General features: G+C 42.7%; 1 protein-coding gene across 9 annotated transcripts in view; it reads left to right on the plus strand.

The window, feature by feature from the left end:
• Window positions 1-13,548, plus strand: part of LOC144003105 (neurexin-2-like) — a 392,228-nt gene that overhangs the window by 331,708 nt on the left and 46,972 nt on the right. For all 9 annotated transcript variants that reach the window (XM_077498936.1, XM_077498934.1, XM_077498935.1 and 6 more), the window contains one exon: window positions 10,446-10,627. In XM_077498936.1, the coding sequence (XP_077355062.1) occupies window positions 10,446-10,627 (182 nt within the window). The remainder of the gene's footprint in view (window positions 1-10,445; window positions 10,628-13,548) is intronic.

Here is a 13,548-nt window from a genome sequence, read left to right on the forward strand (position 1 = left end):
TCTTCTTTCATTAGGAAAAGTATATTTGTGTTTCCATTTTGCATCAATTAGCATTGGAACATGGCTAAGTTTCATCATTATTCACAAATCTGTTTAAAATAGTGGGGAAAAGAGCTTTTTGATCTCTTATACTCTGCTGCCATCTGCTTCAAACATTCTCTTCAGTTCAGAGGCTGCATCAAAGCCAAAACATATAAATATATCATTTGGAGCATGGTAATAGTTCAAATAGAACGTATTTATACTGTTTAGGGAGTAAATGAGTTGTTAAAAGGAAGTGCACTATGTAAACATGTTTTCATATACATATACATGTTTCCCCTCTGTTCCAATGTAAAAATATAGTTATACTTGCTTCTGATTGGTGGCGTCCATACAGTCCTACTTCTTAGCCTAAGTTATGATAATCATAGGGCATACAGTATTCATGTAGTGAGGTGTGGGTGCTAAGCGGGTTGAGGTTTTGATGGAGGTGTTTCTTTAATGGAGATGATTTGATGACTTGGCACATCACGTCCTTCCTTTAAGTGAACATCATTTCCTATCATTTGTACCGGCCAAAAATGGTTCACCTACTTTAATCTCTGCTGCTGCAACAAACACATCCTGCCTGCGATGTCAATATGTCATGGATAAACGGCTCAATAATATAGACACAGGTGGTTGCAGGTAACAATGTGATATTTACTCAACACACAGAGATTTTTAATACATGCTCAGTGTTGAAACAATTGAAAGACCCCAAATCCAATTCTTGGAATATTGGAAACCTTTATTTATTATGGAGTTATTCAGCCTATAAGCATGTAATTATGTTCATCAAAATGTTGGAAAAGCAGTTATCAAATGAATTCAGTTTTGTCTTTATCCTCTTCTCGATTTTCCTTATTTTAAGCAGTCCGCTTCTAGCCCACATAAGAGAATTGTTTCCTCAGACAAATGTCAAACTAAATGTCAAATTTATTTTCATGTACAGCAGTAAGTATTGACAATGCTTTGTGTTATTTCTCCACAGTTGACATTTCTAACTTTTTAGTAGATATTCACAAAAAAAGGACAATTCTACTCGACTGTACTGTATCACCACCTCCTTGCCAAGCCTTTTTGAAAGCTGCATCCCTCTTGCTCAGTCCGCCTGATTGAAAATCCCCTCATTTACTCCATCTCCTCACTGCATGCTCCTCTGACAGTGTTCCAAAGGTGAGGGGATTGTTTGAAACCACACCTATGGTACCTCGTTAGGAAAGAAAGGCTTCATCCACCTCCTACTGAAGATCCTCTTGTAGAGCTCTGTCCACGTTGGCAAAGTACAGAGGGGGGAAAAAAAGGAGGGCAGCGAGGTGATACCCAACAAAAAGGATGCAAAGGTGGCACCTAGCAATCTGCCATTTAGATTTTTTTTTCCCAGCTCTCCATCTCTTGCTCGGGTTCCCTAGGTCTTCTTGTCCATCTTGTTGGGAACAGCTGTGAGAGGAAATGAGGGGGGAAATGTCAGCCTGCTCCCAACATGCCAACTTCACACCTGCTGGCATCTCATTCGTCCCATACCACGTGCAACACAGAATGACGAATATCTAGTGTTTGGCCTTTTTCATGTAACTTTGAGCCTTGGAGGCAATAGATGCATCTCATGTCCTCGATGTTCAGTTCCTCAAAGCAGCAATGCTTTTCTTCATTTTGATTTCATGGTGCGGTTTTCTAGAACTTTGCAGTCGTTGCTAATCAACAACAAAAATCACACTCGGTTGCTTTATTCGTTAGATTCTTAATTTTTCTCTTCACCTGTTTTACTATTCTTGTTTAACCTTTTTTCTCCTGCTTTAATGAATGTTATTGGAGCTCATTCCCAGTGCGGGAGTTCCAAATGAGCGTTGTGGAGGGAAAAGAAAGGATTAGCAGGTCTTTCCCTTCATCTTCATCGCCTCACACGAGAAGCTAATGCTTCTTGACATCTGTGAAACTTTGCTAAATCTGTTGACTGCAAGTGATGGGGAAGGAAAAGGGGGCAGAGGAAGTACTACATTGCTTGATCTTCTTAGTTTTGCTTTTGTTTGCTGGGTGTTGAAGACAGCAACTTTTTGCTAACACTAACCTAAAAATCATTGTCTAGCCTCCCTTCATGATAGCCACAAATAAGCTTTGTATTTTTGCTTTTTGGAGCAACAGTTCTTGGATAGTTGCTATCTTTGTGTGCATTGGGACAACCTTTATTGTGCTGTTATCTGCTCGCTACCAATGACAAGACGAGATATGATGCACTTTATTTACCTCTCAGTGTATCTTTTAGCCATGCTCTGCTATCGTTCTCCGCCGTAACCCATCTTTTCGTCCTTGGAGAACGCGTTGTAGCTTTTTTGTACTTGAATGAGCGTTTAGATTATGTCATCACAAACGTGTAGCGCAACTCGCTCTTTTTCAGTACTGATCAAATTCTTTCCCCGCGCAGAACTGAGCTGTCATGACATTTCAGAAGTGTAAATTGTCCCGGCTTTTTTACAGCTCTGATCCAAAGTTTAAAGGAAGAATCTTGGTGGAACGACTCAGTCCCACAATTCTGCCAGTTGGGCCACATGTGGTAAATGCCCTTGAATGAAGTACATCTTTAAGTCAAGTTTCTTGTCCTCTTAACTCTTTTACTGCCACACGTTATAAAAAAAAAAAAAAAAAAATTAATACGTCATCCTTGAAAACGTTCTATTTCATCAGATGTCGTCATTTTGCATTGTAATTTCATACACCAGCAGCCCATTGAAAAGAGATACAATGCTGCCATCTGCTGGCCATAGTTAGTGAGTGTTTTTGATTCCACAACCCATTGACCAGGCAGCACTGCACTTAGGCGTTACACTGCCCATTGATAAGAAAAAAAAATGTAGTTGATGTCATTTACCGTTTATGGCGGCATATATTCTGATTTAACTAATCGTTATTAAACGTTTTTGGCATTCAAAGAGTTAAATGACGACACATGCCAGCGTAGCATCAGAACCACCACAAGCACGCTTTAGCTGTCCTCCCATTTGAGCGTACTACCAAGCATCTGTGGATTCTCATTTTCCGCTCATTAGGGCACCTTTTCAGTGCTCGTGCTCTGGCGACAGAACCTTCTCTCAGCACCTCTCGCATAATAGTCGGTTATGTAAGAGCCATAGAGAAAACGGGCTGGGGGGTATACTGTATAACAAAGGTTAAAGGAGGTGAGAAAATGAGAGGAAATTAGGCGGGAGGCTAGCGAAAAAGACACGCTAAGTGGCCTTTGGTTAAAAAAAAAAAAAGTTTGGGGTCTGGGCAAGGCGCATAGCAAATTTCCCCTGTCTGTCCTCGTGTTTGGGTTTTTGTCTCCTCACATCACTGGCTCAGCTTGATTTGTTTTTCAATGAAGAACTCTCAGCAGAAAAGTCATTTATTTGGATCCAGGCTTCTCCCTGCTCCCTTTGTAAGATATCAGCACAGTGGCAGGCCACCCAGACCGGCATCCAGGAATCCCTTGGGGGGGGGGGGGGTCAGTACAATGAGTGAGGAGCGATAAAAGGAATACAATAAACTGAATTTTATTCATTCAGACATTTGAGAGTACTTGAGGCACAAATCCATTTTGGCTTGGCTTCGCACTAGTTGCCACGTCTTTATGAACATGGCTACTGTATATTTCAAAGCATGTAGGTTTACAAATGCTTTGGCCTGTTATCCACGTCCAAATTGTTTTCATAGCGCCTTTTCCTGGCAATAATGTTTTTCATGCAATCTGATTTCCCAGAGGTTTTCTTGACCCCAAATATATAAAAATTCACTTTGAAGACTCCCCGTGCGCTGTAAGTGTTAAGCAGTCGACTGCACAATAACCAGCAAGGCAAAGAATGACATGAAAGGAAGCTGGACCACTGCTGTTTTTACTTCTGGCTCGTGGTCTTTTTACTTACCTGCTGCTACAAGTCCATCATCCCGGAGGAAATGGATCTATTATGTTGGCTGTTCACTGGTGCAACATTAATCCCAACCGGACTGATCTGACACTGCACATGCACCACATACGCCATGTGATGTATTCACTTTGCATATGTCCGTCTTTCATCTCCCCACTTGATCCGCCTCCACTTTTTGATGTGGAGGACCACAGTCCTGGGGAATATCAACGAAGTTCTCACTCTCAGGAAGAGGCTTCGCATAGATCCCCCCCCCCCCCCCCCATCCGACTACACACTTTGCATTTTCTGTTCTCCATTTCCCTCTCTATGCCCGCTCATCTGCGCTGTAAACTCTTATTCTGCCAAACGCTCTGAGGCACAATCTGTTCATTTCATCAAAGCAGAACAGATTTGGAGTAAACTGTGTTGCTCTAACCTGCGGTCTCAGGGGCTTCATTTTCTGATTCGCCAAATTTCAGCCTTGGACAAACTAATTGTACAAGGTGTTGGCTTATACACTCTTAATTCAATCTGCTTGTGCCCAAGGTCCATTACAGCGGTGGGAACTTTGCCGTCCTAAATATTGTTTTGTTTTTGTTTGTTTTCAAAGTTTAGAGCAGTGGTTCTTCACTTGGGTTCGATCGAACCGCAGCGGTTCGATGAGTTAGTCTCAGGGTTTCGGCAGAGGTCAAGACACACGCCCGACATATGAGTGAGAATCTACAATGTAAATAGTCTTGAAAATGAAGGAAATGCATTGCATGAGGTGTGTCCACGTTTTTGGCCTGTACTGCACTGTTGCCAGTCAGCCATTTGATTAGCATGTTATTAGAAGACTTAATTGGAAATGCGCGTGCGTGTCTATCTGTTGCTTATAATTGCACGTAACTTGCAGTATGAGAGCCTCCTCTTTGCCGTGTATGCATTACCAGTAGCATGTTAGCGCTAATACAGTCGTACAGTGGCTTTCAACCCGCACTTAGCATGCATGTTGAAAGATAATGCAAATGAGTGCATATTATGCAATAGCATACTATGCTATAGTGTGTTATATAATATGATTAGATCAAGTGCAACCTGAAGATCTTGTCTGCCTTTACAATATGTTTAATATTGAGGTAGATGATATTTTTGCTTGGCTTAGCTACATGATGGACGTAATATTAGAAACAGCTCTCAGCAGGATGTCATGCATTTCTAACACCACTGCAAACCCCCCACAGTGTGTAAAACTGCACAAGCTAAAACTTGAGCTTGAATACAGGTAGATGAAACGCAATTACTGGGAGAAAAAAAAATGGAAACTTGAGTTTTGTTTTGTGTTGAGGAGTGCCTTTCATTTTTAACGCATTTATTGCCAGACCACCAAAAAAAATGCATCATTTGACGTTTTTTTCCGTCAATGGCAGTGAATGAGTTAATTACGCACAGTCAGTCGTTATATTTAGCATGGCAAGAAAAATGGTGTTTATGTGTTATGTGCATTGGAATTCATCACTGTCATGATTGTGAGCTCGTCACAACTATTACTGGTATCTATTAATTTAATTTACCCTCGTCTGTAAAGGGAAATCATCATCAAAATATTAATCCAGCATCCAGGGGCACAGCAGGTAACATTGATTGGTCTGGTCGATGGCGCCGGAGCTAATTGAACTTGAGCAATAAATATTTTGACCGTTTTAGCGGCTGGAGTCAGTTGAAGTCGTGGTGGGTGTGAAATCTCCATCATTATATCAGCAAAAGGCCAGCATGGTTAGACTAAAGGTCAGACAGATCTATACTTACTTTATTTGCAAGGCGATGCAGCACAAATTCACATTGGAATTGGTCTTTTTTTTTTTTTTTGTAAAAGTCATGAAAGAAAGATTTCTCTCCTTTATTTTCTATCTGACCTGAACACCATGTGGATGCATATGCTCATTTTTTTTCATTCAATATTTTTAATTAATGCTGGAGGAATTCATTTTTTTAACAAGAAAAATAGCACGCTATAATCTTGTACTTTATACAAAAGAATATACAATAATATCATTATTAAATAGAGTGAAAAAGAATTGTCCACCTTGGCCACCTGAGGGCAGTGTAGCCAGACAGATGGAAATAAGGTATAGACTTCTTGGCTCCAGTTAGCTCTTCGCAGAGGATAAAGAATGAATGACTATGAGTACTGTTATTTTGATTGTATGAATATGTTTTTGCCATTATGTTCAAATATCAGTTGGTGTTATCAGGTGGACAAGTTACATATTATAGATCTTGCACCACGGATAATTTCTTTGGTGGAATTAAGATGTGTATTCCCATGTATTTGTCTCTGCCTCCCCCTGCAGAGCATTGTGTGGATGTTGTCAGTAGCAGAGCAGCAGGTGTTTTGCTGGGAGAGAACAGTGTCACATGGATGCCCCCATCAGACACTACTCATTGGGGACGCCACGCTCCATTAAGAAGCGAACACGCACACATATGATCGTAGCGTAGCAGGGGGCAAAAATCATCTGAACAAAGCAGGTGGTTGTACCCAGGGAGGCGATGGGATTCCAATTCCCGTTTCCCTCGCAGCAAAGTGATGATGCTGAAGAGGAAGACACACAAAACGGTGACTGTGACAGGCACGGGACATATGGCAGATGCCGAGCATGCAGGGTGTTAATTGACTAAATCGACTTCCCTGTCTGTGCTCAGCACGTGCAAGTGACATGTGCACAAGACCTATTTTCAGCCCAGTGACTCATTTTTGTGCATATCTTGTAGAAACTGGGCAAAATGTAACAGTTTGTCCATATTATAACAGTCCTCTTTACACTATATATATCGGTACACGGGGTCATCAGGATCAATAATGCACATTCATTCCTAAAGTTTCCCGGCGCATCTCTGAAAGCTCCACCTTGCTATACAGTGAGCGTGCAGACATTTCAACACGGCACGGCGCTAGCAGTAAACAGGAAGTGTCGCTAACAGAAGAAAAAAAGATTTTTGCCATCCACTATAAATATCATTTCGGTATACATATGACAGTTTTTGCAAAAATGCATGTCGAGTAATATAAAATATCAGGATACATATATAACATTCATATCGGGACATTTGCGTATTGTGATAGGTATCGTACATATAGTGACCCCTGTATCGTGATGCGCATTGTATTGTGAGATTGTTAGCAGTACCCATCGCTAGTTTGCCCGACAAAAAATGCTAAATATACTTTCAGAGAATTTACATGATTTGCATTTAAAACAACATCTTAATGTTACACTTGTTAGCTTAATGCTAACATATAGTGTTAAAGACCATATACGGGCAAATGATTAGCATCACTAGTTGTGTGATAACCCTTCAAACAACTGATAATTGAAAACAAACAGTAGAGCGACACAAACAAATATGAATTTGAAATTTGTGGAGTTATACAAATAAAGAATGTACGGAATAACATACAGTAAGTGCTCTTCAACATTTCTGCACTAATAATGCCACTTTAGTTTAACACCGTTTTTTTTTTTGGACCCAATCGTGTCCTCTTCCCCGCCGGTCTACTTTGTAGGTTTTTTTTCCGTTCGTCCCCCTGTAGTTTGCACCCGTGCTATCACGTTGCCACTCGCTCGCCGTTTTCTCACCTTGTTGCCTTTCATCATCCTCTCCTGCAATCACTGTCCTCCTTTGGCACACCTCCTTCTCCCTGCTTCGAAGCCCCCGCTGTCACGCTGCGATAATTAGTCAGCACTGAAATAATACAGCCGCCAGAGAATAACAAGAGGCGAGCAAAGGGCTGAGGCGCGCCGGGATGAAGGAGAATGACGAGGAGGAAGAAAAGGAGCATTCCAGAGAGAGGAGAGGATGTGTCAGCGTGTTTCAAATTGTTATCAGACGAGTGTTGGATCATGAAAGTGTCAGGTAGCTGTGTATGTTGGTGGGTCCATTGTTTGATGGCTTACTGGCCCTGCGGCTATCACAGCCAGTTCCTTCTTTGGACTCTTGATTGCATCCCACCTAGGAGATAATAAGGGTCTGTATGTGTGCTTTATGTGGTTAAGTTTTATTTTCCTAACAACTCCAGTGGCATTCATTAGAGCACAGACAAGGCGGGACAATCCTAATTTGCATCAGCACTAGTTGAAACGGTCAGCTTTCTCTCGGAGAGAAATGTGAGGAATATTAGGGACAGTCTATCAAGCCTTCATTGTTGTGAAGTGAATTCTGCAATCATCACACAAAAATACACAAAAGTGAGCATGCAGTTAGCTACGGTGCCATAACTCTGCTTCCTCTCGTAGCGACACATCGCAGCAATGGCGCTGTTGAGACCTTTTTAAATCTGTGGGCCAAGCTCCTGAAGGCTCAGGATTCGGAATGCTGAGGCGGAGTTCCTTTCATGATGAGATCTCAGAAAACGTGTGCCGCTTGACGTTAAGACGTGCCCGTTTCACCGACAACATCGTCAACAGCACAAAGTGTGTCTGCTCACCCCTGTTTGAACGCAGCTCGACTACAACTTGAGCCTCGCAGCGGCCGGATGGCCAGATTAACAATTCAAAGAGCAACTCGCTATAGAATTTGTTGGCAGAAATTATGCCGCAATCCCCTGCATGCTCACAGTTCACTAGTCACATCATCACCTATTCATGTTTTTTTGTGCTCTTTCTGAAACACCCTAAGGTGCTAAAGATGCTTCAAAGCCCTGTCTAAATAGGAATGTGTCAAGGCGGTATGATGAAGTGATAAATGTTGACTGAGATGAGCTTTGTATGTAGGGTAGGAGCTAAGTTTAGCCCAGGTTGTTAGTTGAAGTCACAACAAAGTCTTTTGCTAAATGTGTATATACATGGGCTCTTTCTGTGCATATTTTCAAAAATAAAATCATCTTTAAGGTGTTTATTTTTAAGCACAATTGGTAGGGGTTCCCTTTCTCATTGGAGATGCATGTAGATTGTTCACATCTTTCCAGTTTCTGTTTTTGTTCTAGCCCGAAATCATGGAAAGCACTCTTCTGGAATCTGACTGACTGCCATGATTCTTTATCCCTTAGAAGATCATAACGCAGTGACTTGACTCTTCTGGGATCGGGCCTTTGCTTCTTCATAACTCACTCCAACGTTCTTCAGTTCTTGTAATGTGGTACTTTGCCAGTTGTTTCTTAGCCTACTGGCTTTCCCCTTCCCCAGCAAGTTGTAGTCCAAGACCTGTCTGGTGATGTTTGGGCTCCCTAAGGGTGTGTCCCACTCAGTTCCACTTTTTTTATGGCGATAGCTATGTTGTCCACTTTTTTATGGTGAAAGCTGTTGTTCTGGTTTGATGGGCTGCCACAGCTTGAGGCTGTAGGACAAGCATTTATTGACAAGCACCTGGGTCTTGTTTGTGAGAACCACAGTAGTCTTTGACGTTTCAGAGCTGTAGAGCAGGGCAGTCTTAACATTGGTGTTGAAGAAGCATAGCTTGGTGTCGTTGGAGACAATCGGATTGGCTCGAGTATCTTGAATGCTCCATGTTCCTTTCTGTCTCTAAGTTCCACTGATGTTGTGCTCTAGAGAGGTGAAGTGCTCATACCTTCGATGGCTGTTCCGTGGCACATTGGTTTTCCGTGAGAGATCATCAGGTGTGCCACAAGAAATTATCCATTTACCAATGACTACATCCGGAGCCTTATGCTTAAAACATTGTTTTTTTGGTGACTGAGAGCTAAAATAGAAGTCAGCAGGTTTGTACTACAGCATTCTCTATTCAGGCTGAAGTACCGTGAAGTGCCCTCACCAGATAAATTCCTCTGCAGAAATGTTTAAAACTGGACTTCAGACTTATTTCTACACTGTCACATTTGGCGAATCCACAATGTGCAACGTGTGCTTTGCGTTGCCTTACATCTGGATTTTGGCCTGTTGTACTGCTGCTTATCCGTTGTTTTTGTTTGTTGGATTTTGCTTATATCAAAATGTGCTCAATATAGGTTGTGAAACACTGATCTATGACCTGAGTGTGGTTGGACCATCTGTTTTGAGGTTTAACCTCATGGTCTTGGTTTTTCTAATGGTGATCTTGAGTCCAAGATTGTCGCTGTTAGTCTGCATCTGTCTTTTCATGCTTGGGTGTTTGGTTTTTGGGGACTAGTGTGAGGTCGTCTGCGAAATCCAAGTCCCAAGATGAGTTACCAAGGTCAAGGTTAACAATTTATACTGGATTCCTGTTGACTTTCAGTTTTTTTTTCTTTTCATCCAGTCGATGGCCAAAAGGAAAATCAAAAGAAAGCAGAAAACCCTGTCACATGATCTGAAGCAATAGGTCATATAGTGGCCAGGGGATTCTCCTTAGCGCTTCCTTATGTAAGTTGTCAAGGGGTTTGTGAAGTCTATTTTGCCTATAATCCAGTGTTAGGATAAACTATTGGTGGGCAGTGAACACATCAAAATACACTAAACTCTAACACATATAAAATCTTCCAATACAAATCGTCAGTTATTGACATTTTTTTCCACCGTGTCTTGCCGAAATTCGTGTCTCATTGCTGTATTGTAAATGTTCCTGTTTCTGCTCTGTGTGTTACAGCTGGGACAACATACATCTTTGGCAGAGGTGGGGCCCTCATCACGTACACGTGGCCGCCCAACGACCGGCCGAGCACACGGGCAGACCGGCTGGCGGTAGGCTTCAGCACGCAGCTGAAGGAGGCCATCTTGGTCAGGGTGGAAAGCGCCAAGGGACTGGGCGACTACCTGGAGCTGCACGTTGTAAGAACAAGCCTTCATGTTGTTGATGAATGATTGGTCTTACTGGAACATGCACGATTTAATGCTGGAGGGGTTGTTGTGGGCGCGGGTTTTGGTCGTTTCGTTTTTTCGGTGTACTGAATTGATACATTGCAGATAGATTAAGTCTGTAGAAGGGTGGGGGGGAAAAAAGGTATCATTAGTGGCATTTATGTATTCCTGATGTCCAACACTGGCAGGAGTCCAAGCTTATTAACACCTCGTTCCATGCGCAGCAATTAGTCTCGTTCATCTGGCTTTATTGCTTTCATATGTTACGCTTAAAGGTCATTTAAAAAGCAGCGCTAATGACAACTTTAAATGACAATTAAAGGGAGAGACGGCAGTCAGATTAAATGCACCATCACCGACTCTGATTGTCTCTTTGACCCCTGATGGAACATCAAGGCCAATTTGAATGCTGGGTGATAAATAATGCTTAGTACAGGCGATAATGGGGAAAGTCAACTCGAGGCGTTGCAGACATTGCTCAAGTGAGTTGATGCTTGTGTTGTGACTTTTTTCTCTGATTGGCATTAAAAAAAAAAAAACGTCTGAAAGTATAGGTGAGATCCCGTTTTATCTTCCCTCGTTAGTCATTCGCCTCCCTCCCTGTTTTACAGGAGCGCATCCTCTGTCAAACGTCAGGGGCTCATTTATCCCTTCGTTCCCTCCTGCCGCTCAGTCTTCCACACACGAGTGCCTCGGATGCAGCGGCCCGCCTCCTCTGCTCCCACCGCAATTACGTTTCATTTGCCGCCGTTCCTCCTGAGCCATTCCCCTAAATGACTCCTTTCAGCCGGCGCCGGGTGTTTAGGTCCTCTTAATTATGCTGCACTTCTCTTTTAAAAGCACCAGTGACTTGCAGCAAGAGCACCCCAACCTCCAGAGACTTCTATGTGGAGTAGCTAGGGAAGAAAAGTAGACATTTGCATTGTCATACTAGCGTGTAGCATGAACTTCTTGGGGGTATTTTTACTGTAATTATGAATTTTCTTTGGTATGATTGATAGTTTTCTCCTGCATGCTAACAAAGTTATGGAGAAAACATTTGATTACAAAGCCTACATCACAATTGGATCTAGTCTTCTGCCTGATGTCAGAATATCCTCCCAGAGCTTCTGTTTGGATGTGAACTGCCTCCAAACCTCAGAGATCTTTTGCTACCTTTTTGCAACCTCATAAAATGTTGTGCTTAAAGGATGCTTCAAAGGTTCTCAAAATGTTTGATTGTCAGTAGAGGATGTGGCCACACACAAGTTTGTCTCCTTTTCTGCCCATAGCAGCCCATTCATAAGATGGTGCGTTGTCATGCAGAAAGACTTTGGGGCATATTCACTAAAGATTTACGTCGCCTTTGCACAGTGCTAACCGGTAAAAATGGAGCAATCCGGGAGCGCCTAATTCACTAAGTGCGCTGCCAACCAGATAGCGCCACGGTGCGCCAGTGTTATTTGTGCGTATGTAAATTAGGTAATGTGCATACGCCACCCCAATGCAAATGAGACTCATTGATATACAGCGTCTAATTCACTAACGCCAGCCCATATAGCCACATGGCATTTGCGTGACGCAAATAACGTTTATGGAAATCATGTATAAACCTGCCGCAACCTCGATCCCGAGTAAAGTTCTGTTTTTAATTTTTTACTATCGCGAAAAGTATTCAGAAACTAATATTTTTCAGAGGTTATTTTGACACCTACAGCGACCTGAAAGGGGCGATCAGCTCTCTCCCCATCAAAACATGACTCTGCTAACTCCTTGCTGACGTTGCAGTCTTGGACCACCCAGAGTGATATGGCGCTCATTAGTAAACAATCTCATTCTGCAAGGAAGGGCTTAAGAGGAAAGAAACTCACACTGTGGCTCTTATCCGCCACTGACCTCAACCCTGTTTACAACGTTTGGAACATGCTCAAGCAAAAATCTACAAGGGTGAAAGGCAGTGAGTGAGTTCATCAGAAGGAACATACTGATATCTATGATAAGTCATGGTCCGAAACATACTGCAGCTTTTAGCCTCCGGGACTCGGCAAACATGGCTGCCGGGAACGTATTCGTATGACAAGTGACATAAGTGCTTCTCGGCTGCCCTGACACCAATGGACGACAACCCACTTCTAGTCAGGAAGAGAGTGTGTTACCTCAAAGATGGATCCCTTCCCGTGGTGATCAAAATATGAGCACGGGTGCGCACAGCTGATAGTAGCATGCCACAGCGAGACAATTTCTCTTATCGCGTTCTCATTATGTTCCCTTCTTCCTTTACCTTTATCCTCTCTCCTGTCACTCTCTCGTTCCACTGCCGTCCATTTACCCGTCACAGTGACACTCACCATAGTCATGACCAGGGGGATAGGACCACAGCAGGTGGGGAGGAGGTATAGTGCTTGTGTAAACTCTCATTATCCTCACAATAACTCGATGGGTGTGTGTAAAAGTGCGGCAAAGTCTGATGAAAAGGCTTTTTTGTTTTGTTTGTTTTTTAAATCGTTGGGCGAAAAGGCCATCAGGAATGAGTCACTGCTGAGTAAATTCTGCAGCACTGCCCCCTGACGACCAGCCAGCCGTGCCAGAGGATAACAAGTGTGAGTAAAACCAAAAGAAGTTTGTTGTTTGTCGGTTAAGTGTCACACGTCGCATGATCGCGCGGCAACAGTCCGTGGAATTCCATGTCAGTCAAACAGGAAGCGACAGGTGATAGCGCTCTTGTCCGGTTTTTATTTCACTCTATCCTTCACAAGATGCGCGCACACACCTCTGGGGCAAGCAGCACATCACTTACGCGGTTATTTATTTTATTTTTCTAAAATCTTGTTGACGTTTTCTTCTTGGCCTCGGGTGGGAGAATCTACGAATGCAAATTGCTGTGGACATTTACGCCAGAGGGAGAGTGAAAT

This window comes from Festucalex cinctus, chromosome 16 (assembly GCF_051991245.1).
Source record: "Festucalex cinctus isolate MCC-2025b chromosome 16, RoL_Fcin_1.0, whole genome shotgun sequence".
In the NCBI taxonomy this organism is placed as follows: Eukaryota; Metazoa; Chordata; class Actinopteri; order Syngnathiformes; family Syngnathidae; genus Festucalex; species Festucalex cinctus.